This window comes from Panthera pardus, unplaced genomic scaffold (genome assembly GCF_024362965.1).
Source record: "Panthera pardus isolate Hobbes unplaced genomic scaffold, ASM2436296v1 HiC_scaffold_22, whole genome shotgun sequence".
NCBI lineage: Eukaryota > Metazoa > Chordata > Mammalia > Carnivora > Felidae > Panthera > Panthera pardus.
Genome location: NW_026526788.1, coordinates 71,682,592 through 71,708,299, shown reverse-complemented (window position 1 = coordinate 71,708,299; position 25,708 = coordinate 71,682,592). Strand labels below are relative to the sequence as shown.

At 36.0% G+C, this 25,708-nt stretch overlaps 1 protein-coding gene across 1 annotated transcript in view; it reads right to left on the bottom strand.

Moving 5' to 3' along the window:
• ATRNL1 (attractin like 1) overlaps positions 1-25,708 on the bottom strand; it is a 764,129-nt gene that overhangs the window by 245,883 nt on the left and 492,538 nt on the right. The window contains exon 27 of the mRNA XM_019459544.2: positions 3,332-3,439. Coding sequence (XP_019315089.2) covers positions 3,332-3,439 — 108 coding nt within the window. The remainder of the gene's footprint in view (positions 1-3,331; positions 3,440-25,708) is intronic.

Sequence of the window (25,708 nt, the reverse complement as noted above, 5' to 3'; positions counted from 1 at the left end):
CCCAACCACTAAATTGCTTGAAAGAGCACAATGGAGAGTCAAGAATTTTATCCCTCTTCCTAAATGGATCTTAGTACCTAAAGTAAAATAGGTGTACATAGAAAAAAAAAAAAAAAAAGGAGACCTCTGAAGAGTGTAAGCACAAGGAAAGAAGGAACAACATTTAAATAAAATATAACGAATGGTTTCAGAAAGATAAGGGAGGGTATTCGAAATATGAAACATCAACAAGCAGTTATGAAGAAAAAAACAGCTGCAGCTATTAACAACAAAATATATCATTGGTGATAGGAAGGCAATGAATGGGCGAAATAGCAGAAAGGATACATCTAAAGACGATGTGGAATGGCAGGTGGCGGAATGCTCCGAGAGGCATCGAGAAGAAATAAAAGAGTACAAATAATGAGAAAAAGTTCAGAAATGTAGAGGATAGAAGAAGTATCAAGAGCATCTAATGGCAATTCCAGGACAGATTATGGTAAGAAATATTTAAAGAAACAGTAACCAAAGATTAGTCAGAATTACGTAAAATTATAGGCCTGCAGATTCAAAGGGGCATAGATTGCCAAATAGGAGAATATGGACACATATCAGAGAGAGATTTAAAAACATTAAGAAACAAGAGAAAATTATGAAAGATTGAAGAAAAGGAAATGGAGACCATTTACAAAGGACAAAGAATCAAACTGACATCAGACTTGGGACAAAAGAGTTATGCCTCTGAAGTTTTGAAGAAGAGAACTTTGAATTTTATACCCAATTAAACTGTTATTTACATGTGGGGACAAAATAAGCATATTGGTAGGCATCTGAAGTCTCAAAGATTATGCCACATAAAATTTCTCTTTAAAGCATCTCTTGGAGGGGGCGCCTGGATGGCTCAGTTGATTGAGCTACCGACTTCGGCTCAGGTCATGATCTCAAGGTTTGTGAGTTCAAGCCCTGCATCGGGCTCTGTGCTGACAGCTCAGAGCCTGGAGCCTGCTTCACATTCTGTGTCTCCCTCTCTCTCTGCTCCTCCGCCACTCATGTTCTGTCTCCCTCTGCCTCAGATTAAATAAACATTAAAAAATTTTTTAAATAAATGAAGAATCTCTTGGAGGATTTACTATAGTGAAATATAAAGAAATGTATGAGTAAGCAAGTAGATATAAAGAGTAAAGAAGGGTGAAGATCGTTCATCGTTACTTAAACATGCCACACTAAAAAAAGTACACCCAGAATATCTGGATTAAAATCTCCAAACAGTATTAACATAGGTAGGAGGAACAGAGGGAGTTGAGAGCACGCTCATGTATTAATTTTGTTTGAGACAGGCAGGGCAGGAATGTGTATTAATACACTTTTAGTGATAGGGAAAATAACCACCACTATGAATCTTGGTAAGTAACGGGACACCATCAGAAACACAGAAATAGAATATGTAACACTCTGTTTAGTGGAAGGAAATCAATTTATCCAAAAGAGACGTGGAAAAAGAGAAGGGTAGTAACAACAAGAACAATGTGTACACACAGACACACAATGGAGTAGCTAAAACAAACGTTGGGAGAACAGTAATTATTTTCAGTGTAAATAGATTCAGGCAGTTAATCAAAAGACAGACTCACAGAATGAGTGGCAAAATAAAAAGTTAATGGTCATTTCTGCAAGGGATAGGTAATAAAACAAAAGGAAACAGACTGGAAATAAAAGAATAAAAGAAGGACTAGTAACTAGTCCTCTAGTAACTAGAAGGACTAGCAAACAGAAACTAAAAGAAAGGAGAGGTAGAAATTTCAAATAAAATTTAATGCTAAAAATGACAATGATAAAGAAGGAAATTAAATTTGGAAAAAATAAAACAAAGAAATGGAATGATTATGAACACACACACCTAACGATACATGGTTGAGCGCTAGTAAGCAGAAACTGACACACTCTGGTGGCGCATATGTATGTTAATTACATTTATTCTGTAAGTTTGTGTTTTCTGGTTCTTCGATTGGTCCTTTTCCTCTGTGGACTATGTATGTATTATTTACATTCATTTTTCTCTTGTGACTTGTGTTTTAGAATGTTTTTTAACAGATGAGGAGAAAAAGAAGTTGGATTCAAATAGTTGAGGTTTACTATTTGTTAAGAGATTTTGTCCTAAGGTGTGCGAGGCAAAGGGCCAGCATGAAATTAGAGCACTTACTGTAACTTGCGTTTAATCATTCTCTCTTCTAATTTCTGCCCAAGTAACATGGAAGATACACATATAAATTTCTTAATGTTCTAAGCTTCCATTGCCACATGTGATCTAGAAGAGTAAAAACTCAAGTACACAACAGCTAAAAAAAATTTCACAGAGAAATGTCCTCTAAAAACCAGCCCTTTGTATAACATCTACAAGGTCTGATGCAGTTGTTTAATTTATTTCCAAAATAACCAAAATGCTATAGACAGAATCAATTATATTTCTACCTGGGTTTTCGGAGGAGTCTATTTTTATATCCCTTGCTTTCCTTGAAGAAAAGCATGATTTGAAAATAGCAACATGAAATTAGTCACATAATGGCACTTTTCAAAAAAGGGAATACAATTTTCAACCCTACGGCGCTTCTTAATGTTCCTGTGTAAACACCTTACCATACGTGAAATATAAATAAAAAATAATCAGCATACAACTCCATTACTAGGCCTCAAAATGCTTTGATTAGTCATTAACCATAAATCATAATCTGTGGATTTTTCCTCTCTGTGGGCTATTATTTTCAGAAAATGTTCCATGCGTTATTTCAGGAATCCAGTTCTACATTTACTTGCACATAATGATTTCTCCTTCACCACACCCCATTTCTGCATTTGCAATAAAAGAATGTACTAATACAGCCATTGCTACAAATAAAAGCATTCACAATATTCTACAATTCTCAACATTCAAAAAGGAAACTATGTAATTAAAATGCAACTCAACTCCACCCACCTTTTATAGTCAACTTCATTAATAAAGATAAATGTGAATTGTTAACGAAAAGGCGTTGGGCACTCCAAGGACTAAATATAGGTGCTTTGTTTCTTCCATCATACCTGGATCTTAAATTCCTTCAGCTCCTATCTGTCAGAGGAAGGCTGCCAGGTGAGCAGTCTGTCACTCTTGCCTAAGCTAATAGATTCTCCAGTGGCTTTTGTTACAGCTCGTGTCATACCATTAAAACTATGTGCCTTGGAAGTGGCATAACATATGTAGCTGAATCTTGTCAACTCGACATAATCAGACTGTATTTGGCTGCACAAGCAGATGCAGATTAGAGAAGCGACATAAATATGCAAATCACAGTGGTCTTCTCTGCACCACCGGTCCTACCTCCACTGGCCCTCGCAGATACTCCGTTTGTTCAGCTCCTACTTCCAGTGCTACATCAACAGACGCAAAGGGACGGCTGGCCATCTGCTGTCGTTCTCGAAGCAGTTGCTGGAGGGGGGTAAAAATGATTTGTTTAAAATAGGCTTAAAGATACATGAGATTCAACAATATCTGGTTCCATTTTGAACCAATGGTACTCAAAATTTAGGAATCATCTGATACACAGACCTACAGCTAGATCCCAAAAATGAAAACTTGTTTTCTCCCCAGGGCCTGGGTCATAAATCCGCAGAGGCTTTAAACGTATGGGACCTGCAGAGAGAACTTTCCCCCTGACCTCTCTCCCACAGACCTAATGAAATGTACTCAAACGCATTTTGAAAACTCCAGCTGAGGGGTTCTGCTTCAGCAAGAAGTGCTACTGTGATGATGGCTATGCCAAGGTTTCCTACTCCAAGTAATGCAGCTTTTGTCTTAGCTGAAAGCAAATAACAGTAAAAATATTTAAGAAAAGATAACAAAAAGTTTCGAAATGCATTAACAGAGATTGAAGAAACATCTTCCTACAAAGGCTAAGTGTGAGAAGTCATCGAGACGCCCGGTCAACTGCAATGGAATCAACACGAATTGCCAATGACAGTATTTATAACTTGATTCAAACCCTCCGTGTTCATTATTTAAAGTGAGGAATGGTTGGCAGTCTGCAAAAATTTTGTGCCAAGGTGTCTAAACCACGCCCAGATATTTGCTTCTTTTTCCTTGTGCCTACTCTGGGCTTTACCCAAAAGCTAAAACCAATAAACTAGTAAGTCTCAGCCAACTACCGAGCTAATTTATATTTCTGCCTTTCCTTGTAATTATAATATTCATTAAGTCCTGATAAGAAAAAAATTGATGACCAGCAGTAGATATTGCAAATCTTGCCCTTCTCATTCTACACAGCTAATAAAATTATTATTAAATATTAAAAGTGGATGAGCGATGCAATTAAATACTCTTTCAAATGAGAAGAAAATCCTATCACTGAAAAAGGCAAAATCCTTGAACACAATGAATAGCTTCATTATTCACAGAGATTTTTAAAGATTCACTGGCATTAACTTAAAACATTAACAAATGGTATTTGAATGTAAATGTATGTCGCACTGTGATGCATCATTCATTAAATTCCCTTTAAAAGATGAAGGAACAAAAGCCAATACCTTATGGCAGTTTATTATTTAACATTTTTGTTTTAACACTTATAACCTAGCAGTGACAGTGTTCATGAAGTGAGCATCTAAAATATAGGCGGCGCCTTGGTGGCTCAGTAAGTTAAGCATCCAACTTTGGCTCATGTCATGATCTGGCAGTTCATGAGTTCAAGCCCCGCGTCTGGCTCTGTGCTGACAGCTCAGAGCCTACAGCCTGCTCTGGATTCTGTCTCCCTCTCTCTCTGCCCCTCCCCTGCTGACGCTCTGTCTCTGTCTCTGTCTCTCTCGCAAAATTAAATAAACATTAAAAAATTTTAATAAATAAAATAAAATACAATTTAAGGCCTTGTTTTGTTATTATTAAAAAGAGAACATCTGCATGCCAATATTGATGGAACAGGAAAAATACAATTATTACTGAGTAATAATTTATGTTCTTAGAATATACTTAAAATTAATGAAGACAATTAAACTTATACTCAAAGTAAAAAGTAAATGATCTAAGCTACCGAATTATTCATTTAATATAACCTAAAAAGGTATTATTAAATATGCAGCTGCTGGAAAATAGAGTCTTGTTTGTGCCTCTTGTAGGATTGGCCAATAGATCTGAACATTTTATCTATACAAAATGCAAACATAATACTACTTCAAATGCCAAGGGGCACTAAGTGTAGAAGACACCATGCTCTTTGTCTCGCCAATAAAAATATACACGCAGATGCACACAGAGATACGGACACACACATATGCAAATACACAAACTACTTTTCTGATGGTAATGGACAAAAAGCCTTGAGAAAACTGTAAATTTTAGTTGGGGTTTGAACACAATTTTCTTTCTTTCTCTTTTTTAATGTTTATTTATTTTTGAGAGTGAGAAAGAGAGCATGCACAAGCTGGGGGGGCCGAGGGGGGGAGAGAGAGAGAGAGAGAGAGAGAGAGAGAGAGAGAGAGAGAGAGAGAGAGAATCCCAAGCAGGCTCTGTGCTGTCGGCTCAGAGCCCAACCTGGGGCTTGAACTCACACACCGTGAGATCATGACCTGAACTGAAATCAAGAGTCAGGTGCTTAACCGACTGAGCCACCTAGGGACTCCTGAACACAATTTTCTAACTTTGTATTACAAAGTTTCTTCATTTGTACTAGTTCTCCTCAGAACACAAACCACATGCCATATAATTAAGAGAGTTTTAAGAAAATGAACAGCTTCTGTTACTTTAGCTTACCTTTTCCCTACTTCTAAAAGTAAAAGGTCTACAAAATATAGTCAATGAATATGTAATACCACAAATTATAATTTAAATCTATAAATATCCCAAATTCACTATCTTTGACAAAGAATAGACTTCTCTGGACTATAACGTATTGTTGTGACCCCCCAACACTCATACTAAAGAAAAAATCAGTGAGTATTACTTTTGTTCACTTAAAAAAATTAGAATACAAAGGTATTTTTAAAGATTCCAATCTGTCTTCAGAGCTTTGAATTTCCATCACTTTTTAAAAGTTGAATGTTTCCATCACTTTTTAAAAGTTCTGCTTTGCAAAGCAGAAGAAAAACATTGTTCTTGCTCAAGACCATAACACTATAGTTGGTAAAAGAAGACATGATAAAAAAAATTAGGAGGTGCCTGGGTAGCTCAGTCGGTTAAGCCCCCAACTTCGGCTCAGGCCATGATCTCACAGTTTGTGAGTTCAAGCTCACGTCGGGCTCTGTGCTGACAGCTCAGAGTGAGGATCTGCTTCAGATTCTGTGTCTCCCTCTCTCTCTGCCCCTCCTCGCTTCTCTCTCTCTCTCAAAAATAAATACATGTTAAAATTTTTAAAAAAAAATAATTAGGGCACAAAATAGCATAAAGGATACACAGGGAATTAGCCAAATGAATTCTCTCTGGGCCACTTAGCAGAGGACTAGTTCCAGGACTCTGGTTGACATACTCAGTTTCTGACTTCAGAAAGTGAATGCAAATATTCTGATTGAAACTCAGGAAAGGTAAATCATTGCTCATGAAACACTCTTGCTTGGATGTGATGGCTCTACAATAATGAAGTGGAATAAAGTGAGATTCTCTTTGCTACTAAGTTCTGGTCGCAGCCATACCCTTATCAATGTCCTCCTTCTTGCCAGCTAACATCCGTATGCGTTCCTTCTTGAATTGAGTCCCCTCTGTGTCAGAGCAAAGAAGATGTAAACAGCATGCTCACAACATAAACTTTGTCAAGATTTAGCACAGATGCTGACAGGAAATACAACAGGGCTCTGGAGTTAGAAGGACCTGTGTCTGAGTGCCAGCCTTTCCACTTATTAGCTGTTGGAGCTTAACCAAATTATTTAGACTTCTCTAAGCCTCAATTTTGCTCATCTGTATAAGCTGGGCTATTAATAGTGCCTATATCTACACTGATACCTCAGAGGACTCGTTTTGAATGCAGCTTCTCCATCCACAAACTCTTGGACCATAATAAAACTACTTGGACATTTCTAACACTTACTATTTCTCTCCACAAAATGGGAATAACAATCATACCATAAGGGATAATTCACCGAGGAGCTAACGCACCCGGACCACTTGACACAGAGGCTGGTACGCTGAGAACGCTCAGTAGGTGTTCTTTGGTGCAATTATTATGTTAAATGTCAAGCGCTGATTTTGTCTTTGAAGATGGCACACTACCACAGGCCAGTTTTCTTCAGTGCTCATGACACATTCTGCTACGCTCTCCCTTTTAACAAATGTTGCAAATTTATGAGACAGTTGGAAAACGTAAAATGAACTTAGATTTGGGACTACTTTCTGCTATTGTGACAAAGAATGACAAAAACTCGACCCAAAAGTTAGGAGGAAATGTAGAGTCCTTTCTTAAGAACTTTTGAAAAATAATTAATTTATTTTGTGATTGTGATTTTTATATAAAATGAAGTTTAACATTTTGTACATCAATAAGAAGCCATAAAACAGATGATCTGTTTTATAACTAATCTGCTATCGCCAATTATTCAGCAGAAAGATAAAGCCAAAATAACAAATTGACCATAATACATTAGATTATAATCATGCTGCCATAAACACTGTTGTGAAGAAAATTTAAAAGTGAAAGAGATGCTCTTAGTGTCATGTTTGTTGCCTATAACTGTTTTATTATTCAAAATGTCTTATAAAACAAACCATGAAATTAAAAATAATGTGAAAATCCTGGTTTAAATATGGCAGTCAAGAACAGTCCCTGATTCTATCTAATGTAGATCTAATTTTTCCATTCAATACTACTATTTCAAATACTGCATCATTTTTCAAAGTTCATATTAACCACCTTTCCAACCATTCCAAAGGCATACAACTCTCTAGTTGATTTTAGGATAATAATCCTTAAACACTACACAAACAAAAAAGTAACTGTCCCCAGTTTTCTTCATGTCCCCCTCCTATGTCTAGGTTCTATCTATCTTTTTTCCCCACTTCCAAAAGTCCTTCTATCCTTCCCCAAGTTTGAATTGATCATCCCATCGATGAATTATTTACTATTTTAGTATGTATTATATGTTTAGGCTTTTCTGAAATCTTCTATAAGGAAAAAAAATCTATTTTATTTGTTTTTCTATTTCCCACAGCATTTGGTTGGTAGTCAATAGTATTTGATTAATGAACATGAATGAGTAACTTAGAGTATGAAAACATGTATCATCCAAATGTGAGTGAAGGCAAGTTATGATAAAACTAATTTTAATTATGATTAAGGCTTTAAAAGCATATGTCCCCTGATATTCTAGAATTTATGTCTTATCCTCCAAAGTAAGTAGATATTTATTTTTTTAGAATGGGACAATTTTGTGGATCCAACAAATAAATATCAGGTTTCATATTTTTACTTTATTGCAAATATGAAAAAATGGCCATAAAGACATCATAATGCATTTATATTTTTAATAGCAGTTCTATTCCTAAGATTTTGGAAAGGCATAAAAGGAGCAGTCAGAATGATTTAATCATTACTCCTGAGCTTGTATACTAAAATAACAAAGTATTTGAATTAGAGATTAAGCAACATTTCATGAAAAAGAGTATTTCTGTTATTAATACAAACACATTTAACATAAAGCGATATAAGCGAACAATCAATTTTGTTCTTTTGCTGTTAGGATGGTACAATGCAATAAAGAGAAGTCACAATATCTTTTTTTATCCTTAAATTAGAAAAGCATGATATTCTTTAATTTTATACAATTGAATCTACAAGGCATAAGCCTCAAACTGTTATTCAGAATATTGGGAATCTTTTGCTTCTAAGTCTTCCAGTCTAAAGTTGGTATGAGTACTTCCTGGGAGTGAGTGGCCTGGCATAACATTTTGTTCAGGTTACTTCAATTACTTTTTTCTAGGCCTCTCCAATCTTTGACCTACTGGGACTATGTTACTCTTGAAATAGTTGTTTACTTAAAAATAAAAATTTTCTGGGACGCCTGGGTGGCTCAGTCGGTTAAGCATCCAATTTCGGCTCAGGTCATGATCTTGTGGCTTGTGAGTTCCAGCCCTGCGTAGGGCTCTGTGCTAACAGCTCAGAGCCTGGAGCCTGCTTCGGATTCTGTGTCTCGCTCTCTCTCTGCCCCCCCACCCCCCCACCACCATGCTCTGTCTCTCGATAATAAATAAATGTTAAAAAAAAAACTAAAAAAAAAATAAGTAAAAATTTTCTAAGAGCTTTTTCACAAGTATTCACCTAGTTTATTCAAAATATTCACTTCCAGTGATTTTTGAAACTTCTTTGTCAACTGGTAATTTTGCAAATTTGTATTAACTTGCAAAATAAACTTCAGTGACTCTTCAGAAGGGATTTTGTCATTTAGCAGATTCTACTACACCTTAAGTTTATTCAATTTTATTCATTATTTTAAGACAAATATCATCAGTTGTCAAATGGCCATGGCAGATTTTCCAGGTAGGTTGTTTAGGTACACAGGGTTGTTTGGGCAATAATGTGCCAAAAATGAAACCTACCTATCATGAAGCCTGTGACCAGAGGAAGAAGAAAGCAAAAGTGGAAAATGTTTCTAAATCTTCCAAAATATAAAGTTTAATATTACCTCTAAAATGCTAATAGGTTATACGCAAGCTTATAAATATATATTTTATGAATGTCAATGCCTATGTGAAAGTGTATATGTGAATATACATGAAATTATACATATGGTAATTCAAAGTAAATATGTTATAACTCACATTCAAATTAAAGCTAAAACTCTATATGAAAGGCCAAGATAAGGCTTAAATAATACCAGCAAATGAAGGTCTTTGTTGTCATTGGATAACACTTAGAATATAATTGGTATGACTGAAGCATAGTCTTCATAGATTCTGAAAAGGACCTTAGATCTGAAAAGGACCTTATGGAGATTCTTCAACCTGCAGACCACAGACTTTTAAAGGATGAATGGATGAGTACCAGAAAATCTATGCACTAATAGATAATATTTTTCTTCAAAAAAGTTTTTTTTTGTAATTTCAGTTGATTCAGTAATGTAACTTATTGCTGTCTTTAGAAGCTAATGGCCCCTCATCCAGAACCAGAATGTAATTCCACTATTTTCTTAAATTCTTTCAACAGACAAATCTCTCAACATTTATTAGTGCTTAAAAATAAAACAGAATAAATACTGAAAACAAGACTACTTTAGGATTCTCTATGTATCCTTATTTGTTAGATAAGAACTTGAAATATATCCTAAAAGCAGAATGGGTTCAAACATTCAAACAACTATTTCTAACGTTTCCTTTTATTTCTTCATCTAGCATAGTGGTTCTCAAACTTTGGTGTTTACGAGGTTGTACGTGCAACATCACCTATATACTCTGTACTGAATGATTTTGTCTCTACATCAGCCTTACATACTGATTTAAACAGCTTCCGTGTAGAATAACTCTCGTGCAACTCTAAAAATTGTCAATATGATCAAGAGCAGAGTGGCACAAAGCATATGGCCCAATAGTATCACCATCATTTGCATATAATAAGGTCTTAAAAGCTCTCTACTGACAGGAATTAAAGAAAATCTATCTCACATTTACAAGTAGCAGCATTCATGTATAGACTGTCTTGATTTAGGTTAAATTAGGCAATGCCAAAGAAAAGAAAGTATAATAGATCTTCCTTATTCTTACGTATTCATGGTTATGCATTCTTAATTAAACATCATGGGAGCCAAAGCTGTATTTCTTACAGGGCACAATTCTTCCCAATTGAAGATGAAGCCAAGAAAATAGAGCACCTGACAACTGCCTCTTTCTCTCTCTCTCTCTCTCTCTCCCTCTCTCTCTCTCTCTCTACACACACACACACACACACACACACACACACACACACATGTCACTGTAAATCTGTAGGGAAAGTAGGTTTAATCTAAAAGGGTTAGACCTTTACAAAATTTTATTTTTTCTTACTACAAAAGCTATATCTTTTTTTAAGTTTATTTATTTATTTGGAAAGAGAGAGACAGAGAGCATGAGCATGGGAGGGGAAGAAAGACTCGCAAGCAGGCTCCACTCTGTCAGCACAGAGCCTGGTGTGGGGCTCGAACTCAGAAACTGCGAGATCATGACCTGAGCTGAAATTAAGAGTCTGAGCCTCAACCAACTGAGACACCCAGGCACCCCTATGTCTTAAACATTCACAAGGTTGCTTATCAAATCAGTTAAGCTTTGTATCATTGGAAAGACCTTGGTAGAATCATTCTGGTTAGAAAGATCAAGCTTGTTTGTGGTATGGAGAAAACAAAGAAAAGCAAAACAATATTTCTATCAAATTATCACATCCACTTCAGAAACTGCTAATATTTCTAACATTTCTTTTAATATTTTGAAATAAGTTAGGATAGAATTGGTAGCTTCCTCATTTCTCTTTTTAAATGAAATGCTAACACGTCCCAGCATAGCCAATCCCTGGTTTTCATCAACGTGCGTGTGCCTGTTGACTGTTAATTATGAATTCCATCTTGTGAACACTTTCTCAAAAGAAAATCATTTGTATCTAGTAATAATAGTTAATTGTCTATGCCAAACTTTGATAATGCAGATGATATACCTGCGTGTATTTCTTTTTATCTTAGAGTTGGCAACATATTTCATTTAATTCACCAATGAAAAAAGAAGTATGACTGCATGTCATCTCTTCATGCATCAGCAATAAGAAAATAATTCTCAGGAAAGTCTTCCTGCCTTGTCAAGAAATTTCATTAAGGAACAAAAGCAGATTCTGAAGTTCTTTTTCACTTGGCATTCCAAAAGATCAATCTTAAAGGATTTAAACCAAATTTGGGGCAGAAATTTTTACTTCCCTCCCCTCCTCTTTCTTTCTCTCTCTCTCCCTTCCTCCCTTTCCTCCCTCCCTCCCTCCATTCCTTCCTTCCTTCCTCCTTCCTTTCTTTCTCTCTGTATTTGTAAAAGCCCATTCTTAGAACCATTTGATAGAGCGTTCTTTCATATCTTTATCTACTTGGTGAATAAGTTTGGCTATGATCATTCATTCATTGAAAAAAAATTGTACTGAGTTCCTACTGTGTAGCAAACACTTTTTGGGGGAATGCATATGTAATAGGTAACTCTTTCGGTTCTCTTCAGTAAGGTTTTACATGCTATTAAAAAATATTAGGGACTCTTCTAGACCATCTACCAGGAGACTGGTGGCAGACAAATGGGGAACATTCTGATGTTGGATGAAGTACTTATGTAACCTGGATTTAAAAGCCACAAAGTCTCATGTATTTCTTGGTGAGCAAAAACTGTAAGATATGTCAAGATGTTGCAGAATATTGAAGATTACTAAAGGAACTTCTAAAATTCGGATTCTTAATCCTCTCTTTGTGACATAGATGGCATCACTGATTTAGACTTTGCCGAAGATGACCTCCCTTCTGAATGAAAGAAGTCATGCAGAATGTATTTATCTAGAAGAGTCAAAACCTCAGCTATTGCTTGATACCATGCTTATTGCCAAATCTAAAGATTACTCTAAGGGCGCCTGGGTGGCTCAGTCGGTTAAGCATCCGACTTCGGCTCAGGTCACGATCTCACGGTTCGTGGGTTTGAGCCCCGCGTCGGGCTCTGTGCTGACAGCTCGGAGCCTGGAGCCTGCTTCGGATTCTGTGTCTCCCTCTCTCTCTGCTCCTCCCCCACTCAGGTTCTGTTTCTCTGTCTCTCAAAACTAAATAAACATTAAAAAAAATTAAAAAAAAGATTACTCTAGGCACTTAAAAATCATTACAGTATGTAGAAGTCTTGTTTGTTCAATAGATACTTAAACAGATAAAAATTACAAAAAAATTCATTGCAGAAAACATACCATGGTAAGGGCAAAGAGAGAGCAGAAGGAGAAAGTGCTTTAGGTAGGGGGACAGGTCTCCTAAGAAATGCCAGTTAACCTGAAACCTTGAATATTCAGTCAGGATACGAATGGATTGCCAAGAGCTCAGTAGTTTAAAATAGAAAAGTGTATTTCCTGCTCACACAAAATCCTCTACAGGGATAGGTAACTCCCCATCTGGTAATTCAGCCATATAAACTGATCCAACCTTGAGGTTCTGCATCTCAGCCCAAGGATTCCTTGAGTCTAAGAGGCTAGTGAATCCTGTATGCACTTTTCAGTGCCTCAGACCAGAAATGACAGGCATCACTTTCCATAAATAGTCACATGGCCCACCCTCACTACACAGAGGCCAGAGAATGTAGGGCAACAGTGGAGAATTAAGTGAATGGGACAAAGGAAGCCAGAAAATATCATCTCAGGCAGAAGGAACAGCAATTGCAAAGTTCCAGAGGCAAGTCTTAATTAAGTTAAGAAACAGAAAGAAGGCTGAGTCTTATTTAAGCAAGGTGGCAAGGAGCAGAATGGCCAAAGGATAATTTTGGCTTTATCAAGGTTCAGAGAAATTGAAGGAACATATGTAAATCATCAGACACCATAGGATCTAAAGAAATCATATTTATTATTTTTTGAAACATCATTTCTTTTTGTATTGCCCATTCTTATGGTGTTAGCAATGGCTTAGAACCAACAGGCAAAAAAAAAAAAAAAAAAGATTTTACCATCCTCAAATATAATTATTTAAGACATAACCCAAAAAACAGAAACAGCAGTTAATCTCAAATACAATGAACCCAGCTCTCCCAATAAGTACCAAAAGGTCAATTTTGTATGTAACCTTCTTTAATACAAAAGGCCAGGTGGTTGTAATTTATCTGAGCAAATCAAAATGAGCAAAAGGATGAGTACTGAAAAGGTCATTTAAAAGCTAGATCCCCAGAATGGATATTTGATACATATTACTTCTCAAAGAGCAAAAATGGGAAACTGGATAATTTCAAATTTTGAAACTTGCGCTAGAAAAAAATCTTCCCCACATAGAAATATCCTCACAGTCATAACTGTGGAATATATTATTTCCCCAAGTTAGAAGTCTAAGTTGTCAGAGAAATGCTTGTCCTGCTTTTCAGAGGAAGAACAAATGAATGCCTCTGACATCCAAGACATGCACAATATGATCAAGTCAACCTTGACAAGTGGAAATATAAAAGCAGCTGATTACAAAAGAAACGACACATTGACTCCAGCCTGTGTGCCGGTAATTTATGACTGGAGGCTCTGGTTACAATAAAGCTCAGATCAATCCTTCAGGAGTGTTTCCCCCCTCTTAAGAATTAATTTACTAAAGAAGTAATTTTTCCTCCCTGATTCTGGGAATCAATACAAAGCTCAAGACTCATTTTGGAACCACAACATGTTAGCTTCTGGGTTCAGAAATTCTAAATGCAATGTAATCCAGTTAGCTTTTACATTTAGTGTATAAGGAGTTCATGTTGAACATTTAAGTACTTTGTGACAATAATTTCAAAGTTCTACAAGACACTTAAATCTTCCTGGAGACATAAGTGACTCAAACACTGGCATTTTCCCCTTAATCGATATGTTAAAAATATTTTTCTCCTTTAAGGAAAATGTGATTATTTTGCTATTAGCAAATGGAGCCATTTTCAAAAGTTCAATATTGAGAAACTGTAAAAATGACTTTTCTGCGAAATGTTTCTTTGTGAAATAAGACATCTGTTAAATATAATGTTTTATTTTTCTTAAAAAAGTTTTATTAAAAATTTGTTTAATGTGTAATTTTGAGAAAGTGAGAGGGCTGTGGGCGTGTGTGAGCAAGGGAGGGGCAGAGAGAGAGAGAGAGGAAGACAGAGAATCCGAAGCAGGCTCCAAGCTATTAGCACAAAGTCCATCATGGGGCTCAGGAACCGTGAGATCATGACCTGAGCTGAAGCCGGACACTCAGTGTTTTAAATATGGAAAGATACCTATTTTGTTCATGGACTAATCAGTATCATAGGTTGATAGGCAGATACCTGTTTTTAATCTTTTGTGAAAGGGGATATGATATAAATATTTTTAAAAACTAATGTAAATCAATTGAATTTTTCAATGTGAAGGGCAGTTTGATGCAGCACAGATTACTCATGACTGAAATAAATTGTCTTTCTTACGTACTTGGAATGGTATGTTAAACCACAAAAATCGAAAGGTAACAAAATCAGTGGTCATAGCAGACTCACTGAAATAACTCATTTTCAGAGTTGGAAGGAATCCTAGAGGTTACCTGGTCCACTATCCCCATGAAAGCAGGGCCAAAAGTGCTTTAACTTTTCTGATAGATGATCAACTAGCATCCTCAAATATATCTAGCAAAAGAATCACTTTTTAGCAAGGCAGTATTTTTCCCCCAAAGGTTTCTAACACAGAAAGTTCATGATACAGAACAAAAACTTAACATTCTTGGGATCTTTTTGGATCATTAAAGTTAAATAGAATACTTTTAATCTCACTAAAATTCCTTTAAATATATATTATATATTTGAAATTTTCTTACATGTTCAGATTAAACAATTCCAATATCTTCAATTTTGCATTCATTATTCATGCAACAAACATTATGGAAAACTTCGATGTTCTGGGAAGAGGGCCAGGGACTGGCATTTAAGAGATACGAGAAATAGTGCTGTCCTCAAGGAGATTACTCATAGTCTCATAAAAAGGACAAAACTGTTTCTCATTTAACACGGTTTTCAGCATTTCATTTTTCCATCTTCTTCTTCAAATGTAAAATGAACATAATATTTTGGACGTGACCTGACTAGTGGAGAACGTGGTGGAAATACTTTTCTTAATGTGTTCTAAATTAAAATGCATTTTAAAACATTTTTTTTGTTTTATTTTAACTTTTTTTCTTTTTAGAATTGCTCTGTTGTTGGACCCAATCAACAATTTCAGGGCTCTCTCACACGATCTTTGGTTAAAACGAGTGTTCTGACTCACAATTTCTACAAGTGAGTTTTTTAATCTAAATTTAGAACGTCATAGTGTATATCTTTAATCGTTCATGCTTTAGTGCTGCTATTATCATTTTTAACCCATTTTTCCTTGAGTGCAGAATCATCTTTGATCTTTTGAATGTTCAACTCACATAACTAACAGCTATCCCCATATTACCATTTGTGTTGAGTCTCAACTCGGCTCTCTGAGCAGGTCAGCACGATTTGCTGGCAAAGAGAACAATCAAAACAGTGAGTTGCCTCACTTGCCAGTAATCCAAGGTAAATCATACTGGATTTGATGATTTTATGAGATTTGATTTGATGAGAATGGCTTTCACTTTTTATGTCCCAGAGTTTCCTCCATATAAGGATGTCAAAAGATAGAACAGATAAGGTGTATGGATTTAGAAACATCTGGTTTAATTTCATAGCCCATATCCACCTATCTACTCTGGGAGAAAATAGATGTATGATACCTAAGAAGCCCCCTAGCTGGAACACACCCCCTTTTATTTTCAAAGCTTGTGAAATCATCCTCTTCCCACTGTAAAGATTTATCCAAAACATATCCTCCCTTGACCTTCCCACGAAGTACAGCTTTTTGTATCATATGTGGTTGGATCCTAACTTTTGTACTTTGTATACATATTGTGTATGAGGAGTGGGTCCCAAACGTGGGGCACTGAGAGAAGTGCTTGTCTCCTTCAGTCTCAGCCAGTCCCTCACCAAGGATGACTAACCAGCTTTCTTGGCTCATTCAATCTCATGGTCCAAGAACGCTACCAAGAACATGATTACTTCTTCCTATATATCTTATCTGCTTCGCCTATTGACTGGTACATCTTTTCCTGAATTTATTGGCTTATGGCATATTCCTACTAATAAAACATAGCTAACCATATAATTATTTTGCCTGTACAAAAGACATTTTAATTCTCACCAAATATATTCTATATACTTAACATAAATTCTCTTTTTATATTTCCTTCTACCAATTTGTTTATAAATCTCTAAATTTTATAATCATGCTATTTATTTCTTGATTGATGAAAATTTTAAATTGACCAGGGAACATAAATGAACACTTTATTACCTTATTAGGAGTCCTTTCTTTAAAAATGGATACTTATCGGGGCGCCTGGGTGGCTTAGTCGGTTAAGTGGCCGGCTTCAGCTCAGATCATGATCTCACGGTCCGTGAGTTCAAGCCCTGCGTTGGGCTCTGTGCTGACAGCTCAGAGTCTGGAGCCTGTTTCAGATTCTATGTCTCCCTCTCTCTGACCCTCCCTCGTTCATGCTCTGTCTCTCTCTGTCTCAAAAATAAATAAATGTTAAAAAAAATTTTAAAAAAGGATACTTATCTAGCATTCAACAAAGAATCTATTCAGCTTCTGGGGTCTCTGATAAGGTTTCCCATAAGTAGCCCTTTCTCATCTACTTGGGATTTTAAACAAGTTAAAAAATAAAAAGTGGAAATAAAGGACATAATATCATCTTTATTAATGATGATATTTATTTCACCTAAATTTGCATATTAAATAAGTCACTCTGCTTCCTTAAGGGCAGCACAAGTGTTAAGGGAACCAAACAGAAAAAGGTGCAGATCACTGGACTTCAGCTATGGCTATGGCCTTCAGGTGCAATTTACTATTTAGGTGTGCCTCTCCCTAAGCAGGTGAGGTGAGACAATGATTTAATTGTACAGACAAGAAATGCCTTTAGAAATTGACGGGCAGAAGAATATTTGCTGTTATTAAGCTACAAAGAAGTCAAGTCCCATGTACATATTATAGAACCTAAGTGAGTTTTAAATGGTTAGTGTTGGGGTGCCTGGGTGGCTCAGTCGGCTAAGCATCCAACTTCAACTCAGGTCATGATTTCACGGTTTGTGGGTTCAAGCCGCACATCAGGCTCTGTGCTGACCGCTCAGAGCCTGGAGCGTGCTTTGGATTCTGTGTCTCCATCTCTCTCTCTGCCCCTGGCTTGCTCACGCTCCCTCTCTCTCAAAAATAAATAAATGTTGAAAACAAAAATTAAAAAAATAAAATATATGGCTAATGTTAGGCCTAGGGAGCCAACACTAGTTACTTTGCCTAAAATTCCATTCTGTACTTCTTTCCTAACCATTTCATTTAAAATGTCAGTCACTGACTCACACAGACCCACACCCACCCCCCCCAACACACACACACACACACACACACACACACACACACACTGCTACTACCCCTCTTCCTTGCTTTCTTTTTCTCCACAGCATTCTCTACCGTCTGCCATGCTATGCCTTCTGCTTATTATCTTAGAGATTGTCTCCCCATTGAGAGTACAGTAGGGTTTTATCTATGTTAAAATTTCAGCATCAAAATGTATTTGGTATCTGGCAGATGTTCACTAAATATTTGTTGAATTAAGGAATTAACTTAGGACCAAGGAGGAATCTATGGATGCATCTTAGAGGTATGCAGTATGAATACAGGCTGAAGGTCTCTCTTCAACATGTGGTCTCAGGTTGTCTCTCATAACATAAGAGAGACAAAATTTTCCTCAGAAGCAAGGCCATACTGATATGCAGTGGCAACAGTCACAATGAAATACGATGACCCGCCTGTTCATCATGCTCACTCGGCATGCCAAAACAGGCATTCTCAGCTTGGTACTGAGGTGAATGGAAACGAAGAGGTTTTTGAATATACAGTCTAGGGGAAAAAGGTACTTGAATAAGGTGCTTGGGGTTGATACCATTACAAATTTCCAAACTTTACAAGAAGGTAACACTCTCTCTTTCATGGATGAGTATGCATTAATACCACATTAACATTTGCTTACAGATTTCTTGCACTTAAACTCACAGGTCATGGATTTTCAACAACTTGTATAGACTTTTAAATTCAGATACCAGTGAGTCTCTGCTGTGTTCTATTTATCTTTTCATTCATTCATTCATTCATTCATTCATATAGAAAGAGACAGAGACAGCAGGAGAGGGGAGAGAGAAAGGGAGAGAGGGAATTCCAAGCAGGCTCTGTGCTGCTAGCACAGAGCCTGATGCGGGGCTTGAATTCTCAAAACCACAAGTTCATGACCTGAGCAGAAACCAAGAGTCGGACGCTTAACTGACTGAGCCACCTGGGTGCCCTTCTGCTATGGTTTTTGACATCACTAAGATCTAGGTTTGGGCAATGTAATTTCACTTGAGATAATTTCAGTAGGGTCTGAGGATTGGTCTACTTTCTTAATTTGGTAATTGTGGGGCCAGTGCTGTGAAAATGTTCTGTGTGTTAGTAAGGATTTGTATTCTTTGAAAGTAAGGCCTATGAAAGACTTGCTACGGAGCTAATATGACTGTACTGACTCTGAAGAACAATGCATCCTGGTGAGATACAGACAATCCCAACTCTACCTGTGAATGCAGAATTCTTCTGGCTAAGAGTACAAAGAATATTGAAGGATAGTTTTTGGAGTTTATTTGAAGAATTTTTAACTCACAAAGGCAAAATAATTTTACTTTGGGCTTTACTTATGGTTTTAACTTGAAAACAAATATAATCTTTTAAACTTTAATAATTTTCCCCTAGAAGTTTGCTAAAGTAAGGTTAGTATTCAATTCAGGGCATTTCTACATTGTTGGAATTTTATTACTGATGTACCATTATGCATTTTAGTATTTAACGCAATTTAGTATTTAATTTAGTATTTAGTATTTAATGAGTTATTTAATGTGGTCATATAAATAGTTAGACATAATTTGGGATGGAGAATAGACTGCACACAAGTTTCCAGGACTTCCACTGAAGTTGATTTGATACATATACTGTTCCAACCCATTTCAGAGCTTTCTGGATATGAAATCAAAACTGACCACCATGGGTCCCAGGAGAATACTCAAAGAATCAGTGATTGGAATTGGCACCCTTTCTCCTGAAGGTGGGCACAGAGCTGTCTTGACAAATTGCTGATCTATTACCCCAGGGTATATAAACTCTCCCAAGGTTGACCATCATAGTTGAAGTGGCTTATTCTATTGATGAATTGCAGTATGTTCAACTTAAGTCTGCCTCTCTTCCCCTTAGAAACTAATCTGCCTACAGATGATGTGAATTATACTCTGATTTTTCATCTTATAACTTATTATCTGGGAAGATCCCCATGGAGCAAACCATGCCCTAGTCTAGCATTATCCATGACAGGTGACTAAATTTGAAGTTCAGAATTAGCAAGCTCACCAGGTTTATATACCTAATGCCATTTAATTGTTCAGTTCATATTTGCTTAGAATCCAGGTAGAGAAGGGAATGCTAATAATTGGTCCTCACCCTAGAAACCACCAACAATAATTACACTATTACCCAGTGTCCATTTTTCTATCTATTTCCAAAGAATATCTGCTACTGTTAAATTCTTTGCTGAAGTCAAGATATATCATATCTGAAGACTATCTTTACTGTATCAGCCAAGTCATCCTAACAGAAAAGAAAAACAGTTCAGTTTTGAAGTCTTAACTCTCCTGTAGCTTTAGATTTTCTAACCCTATTGTTTTTACATAATAAGTGAATGAATAAATATTAATTAGGATATCTTATTTTAGCTTCTCTTGCCATTTGATCAAATACAGCTTTTCTTTAAACATTTTGAAATCTATCTCGCTAAAATGTGAGATATGTATATGCTTACCTCCTGTATTCCTTTCCCTGAATGTTATATAGTCTAAAATGACATGATCAATTTTCTTTTTCTCAGGACTTCCACACTCCCGACATGGTTGGTAGTTTCTTTCACTGTTCTTCCTACCTTCTAAGAGCTGTCAGCAAAGCAACTCAAGAATTGATCATATCTTCAGTTTTCTGAGGCATGTGCCTTTTAGCAGATGTCCAGACAGTTTCTATTCCCCTACAATTACTCTATCTTGATACAGTGCCAGTTTTGTAATCTGTCTTGGGACAAAGACAATTTATCACAGGTCATGCAATTATGACTGCACACACTTTCAGCTCAAGGGATATATTTTGGAATTAATTCAAGTGCAGTACTCATTAGAACCACTATCTCTAAAATGTAAAAATCTTATTCATGTGCCCCTTTTCCATTTACTACCCCCTTTCATTGATACTATCTTGGCTCACAAACACCAACCTTCCATCTCAGGTCTATAACAGAACCAAAATAAACAGCTTACTGACAAACTACATGCTTCAAAGCTTCTAAATTTTACCCAAGTCTTTGAATGCTTTCAATAATATTTTATCTTCTCTCTTAATATTAGGTGAGTGACTTCCTTTGGTGAAAAAGTGCCAAATCATTTTCAATCATAAGACAACTGGAGAGCTCTCTGCACAATGCAAGACACTTTGCTAAGGGTGTAGAGAATAGCAAGAAAGAGGAGAGAGAGCTTGTCTTCTAGATTTATATTATCCTTAGGAAATTGAGATTTAAATAGTGAAATGTTAACTTACAATAGAAGATTTTAATGATAAAACAAATCAAAAATGTAAATTTGTGATTACTTGTCAAGTGGGTGGCATAAACAAATACTATGATCTCAGAAAAAGCCAGTATCTCCATGGACTGGACTGGTACTTAAGGCATCAAGAAGTCTGTGAGGCACAGCTGATACTTAAAGGGTGTGTATAGAATTTGAATGAACCATATTATGATAATTAAACAGTAATTTGGGTCAGAATCATTCATTTCACTATTATGTTGTATGAGGTGAAAGGAGTCTTTTATCCTTCTTCTTCACACTACAAGTCCCTGCATACTATTCCCGCTCATCTGTCAAACACTATGCATTGTTTCTGTTTCCTGCTTTCTTTCTCTTGGAATCTCCCAAACTATGTCAACTTTGATTTCCATAAATCTTTTGCCACCCTGCCTTTTCTATTCCTTTTCAGTTATACGTTTTTTCCCTTCAAGTACATAGGAATAAGTTTGTGATACCAAGATTTGAAAAACATAACTACATTTGCATCAATCATTTCTGTTACATAACTTTCCTCAACATACATTGCAGTACTTAGTACTTGGACACGCATGGTATTCAAATGCGTGACGTGCCAACAAATACCAATAGAATTCTACTATTGATTTGAACGTTTTAGGCCTTGTTAATTAAGAAATCACCTTCTATCCATAAACAATTTGAAGGGCAACTTGGTCAAGAGTCAAAGAAATACATAGATTATTGGAGACTAAATGAACTTTTAGAAATACTATTAAAATAGACCTCAAGATTTAATTGGTCTCCGCAACTTTTCAAACAACTCTTTTCTCCATCAGTAATAAAAGTAACAAAACACAACAAAAATTATTACTCAATCCTCTGAATGCCATAGTTTTCAACAAAACACATGCATGTTTCCTTTCTGAGAATCCAAGTAAAAATTTATAACTTATTTTCCTGTATCATTGTCTACTTGCTTCAAAAAAAGTGAGATCAATTACTAAGCAAATGTTATACCAATGTATGTCTGTTGACCCCCCCCCCAAAAAATGAGACCAAAACCATATATTAATTCAAGTTAGAAGCTACTGTAAGCTCATCAGTCTAAGTAATATGTACCACAAACATTAGAAAATCCAGAGCCAATAAGAGTTTAAATGCTGCCCCTTAGCAATTCTCTTGCTAACATTTCAGCTTGAACTTACAATAACACTTAGGATAATTTACTGTATACTGCTGACTTAAAACATTTAATTGGAAATGATGCAAACATACCTTCAGAGAATAATGTATCAGATTTGGCAAGATCTGCTTTAGTGCAAACAAAAGGAGAGGAAGAACAAGTATAATGTCATTGGACATGATGCCCTCTTTCTATAAAAAGGTCTCTTAGCCCTTTCTAATTAATAGTATTAAAAAGTAAAAAAAAGTTTATGAATTTTCAAATGGATTTTTATTATTATCTATTGATATATCTTTTTATTAAAACAATAATTCCCTTTAGAAATACTATACTTTGAAAATAATTGTGTCTTCATGAGAAGTTTGCGAGGTCAGGCTCCAATTTTCTCAGGGAACAGTAAGTCACAAAGTATATATAGGACTTGCTAAAAAGGGACAAAACAACTGTAGTTTAGAGATCTACTTCTATTCTCCTTGTCTTTCCACTTCAGTAGTGACAACTCTGATCTATGCAAAATTAGAAGCTAGAGACAGAGAACCCACAGCAAATTGATAAAAGAGTATTCGCAGTTCTACCCTGTACTTCCTGCCATCTTTAGAAATTATAGTTATCCTACTAAATGTTTGTCTTTCCTCAAAATAGTACAGCATGATGAATGATGACTTTTATACCAATTTTATTATATATATAATCAAAATAATTTGAAGGAAGAAATGCATAAGAACTTGAAAACAAGAAAACATCAAGGAATATTTCTAGCTAATTAGCAAGATTAACGAAGAACTTCAGTAATTATATTAAAAGATTGCAATTGGTTGGCTTTTTTGGAAAGCTATTTGCTAATAGATATCACGAACAGAAAAACTGCATATATCTTTTGACCCAGTAATTCCACTTTATGATTCTCTGTTAATGAAATAATCAGAGACACGAGCAAAGTTTACAAAATCCTGCCTAAGTATAGTTTATAATAATGGAAAATTGGAGACAGTTTGGTTAAATAAACTGGAATCTCAAAAAGGTAAAATATTACATGACCATTAAAATTATATTTTCAAAGAATTTTTAATGATATTGGAAAATGAAAAGGACATAATCACATGAAAATCAGGATAATATACACACACAGGTATAAAATCATACGTGAAATTACATATGATTAAAATAAGGTTGGGAATATATTTACTTTGGGTTGGGGGATGAAGGGAGATGGAATGAGTGGGAACAATACAAATAGTCTGATATTTTGCATGAAGTACAAAAGGTAAAGATCATTGTAAAGTATAATCCTAATTATATCTATATTCATATCATCTATATTGATGCCCATACCTACATCTTTATGACTAAGAGGAAACACAAGAACGTTTTATCTTTAGGGATGCCTAGGTGGCTCAGTCAGTTAAGTGTCTATTTTTTTTTAATGTTTATTTTTGAGAGAGAGACAGTGTGAGCAGGGGAGGGGCAGAGAGAGAGAGGGAGACACAGAATCCGAAGCAGGCTCCAGGCTCTGAGCTGTCAGCACAGAGCCCGAGGCAGGGCTCAAACCCATGAACCGTGAGATCACGACCTGAGCCAAAGTCAGAAGCTTCTGACTCTTGATTTCAGCTCAGTTCATGATCTCAGGGCTTGTGGGATGGAGCACTGCGCTGGGCTCTGCACTGGAAGCATGGAGCTTGCTTAGGATTCTCTCTTTCCCTCTCTCTCTCTGCCCCTCCCATGCTCTCATTCTCTCTCAGTCTCTCAAAATAAATGAATAAACATTTAAACAACAAAAACAACAGAAAGCTTTATCTTTAGAACATGAATTTTAATTCATTTAAATTTATATTTTCCCAGCTTCTCTATAGAACTTCTAAAACAAAGAAAAAGGAGAATATCCATCATTCTTTTTATGCCTCTGAATTGTTTAAACTGTTGCCACAAGTATGTATGATTTGAAAAACAAAACCAATAAAGTAATAAAGTAGTAACTTTTGGTATTTTAGAAAGCTGGTGTATTTGTGCCTATTATTTATGATTCATGTTACAGGACACTACGGGATAAAAGTGGCAAGGAGTAGTACTTGCCTGAGATAAAAGTATTAATGAAACAAGTTTTAGGAGAAATCCTGTATGTAAATAATTACAATTAAGATAAATCACAGTCAGTAGTCAATTATTTATCTTAACTGGTACTATATATACTCTTAATAAAATTTAGGAAACTTACAAGGAGCTACTGGAAGCTAATAGAGCATTAGAAGAATCTTATGTTAACAGGAAACACAACTGCTGATTTAGAACTGGGGTAGTAGTTACCGGTCTCAGAAGTCACTGAAGTAGCTCAGAGGACAATTTTTGAAATCTGATTTCTGTGTAGTTACTTTCATCAGAAATGATCTGGATAATAAAAGTTTAATTGATCCAAAGCTGCATGGTAGTATACCTGACTTTAAATTGATATATTTAACTATTTAGACTTCAAAATTAGATTAGATTAGGATTAGGACTACCGTGACATAATTTGCCATCTGGTGGTCAGTGACATACAAATCGGATGCCTTCACTTAATGTTTCGGTGTCAGAATTTTGAAGTGGGCCTAAAATGTGAAGATAATATTGGTACTAAACACATTCATGGATACAACTGAAGTCATGACAGAGAAGATTATTGCGTGATTTGGCAGATAACAGCTGTGGTAGGCTGAGTAATGGCCTCCCGTGACATCCAGGTCCTAACCCCTGGAATCTCTGAGGGCTATTATATATGGCAAAAGGGAGTCTGCAGATGTGATTAGATCAAGGATTTTAAGATGGAGATGTTATCCTGGATTAACGAGAAGGACCCTATGTGCAATCACAGTGTTTGTTAAGAGGAAAGCAGAGAAACATTTGACTACAGAAGAGGCAAAGACAAGGAAACTTCTAAAGCAAGAGGAGACACTGCAGGCTTTGAAGATGGAAGAAAGGGGCCAGGAGCTAAGGAGTGCAAGGAATGTAGCTTTAAAAGTTGGAAAAGGCAAAAACAAACAAAAAAAACCCTTTTCTCCTAGACTCTTTGGAAGGGGTGTGCCCTGACACCTTGATTTTGGCACAGTGAAACTGATCTCCAGCTCTTGACTTCCAGAATTGTATGGGGATAAAAGCGTGTTGTTTTCACCAGAGTTGTAGTAATTTGTTGTAGCATTCATTGGAAATCAATACAATAGCCAAGTGGAAGAAGGCCT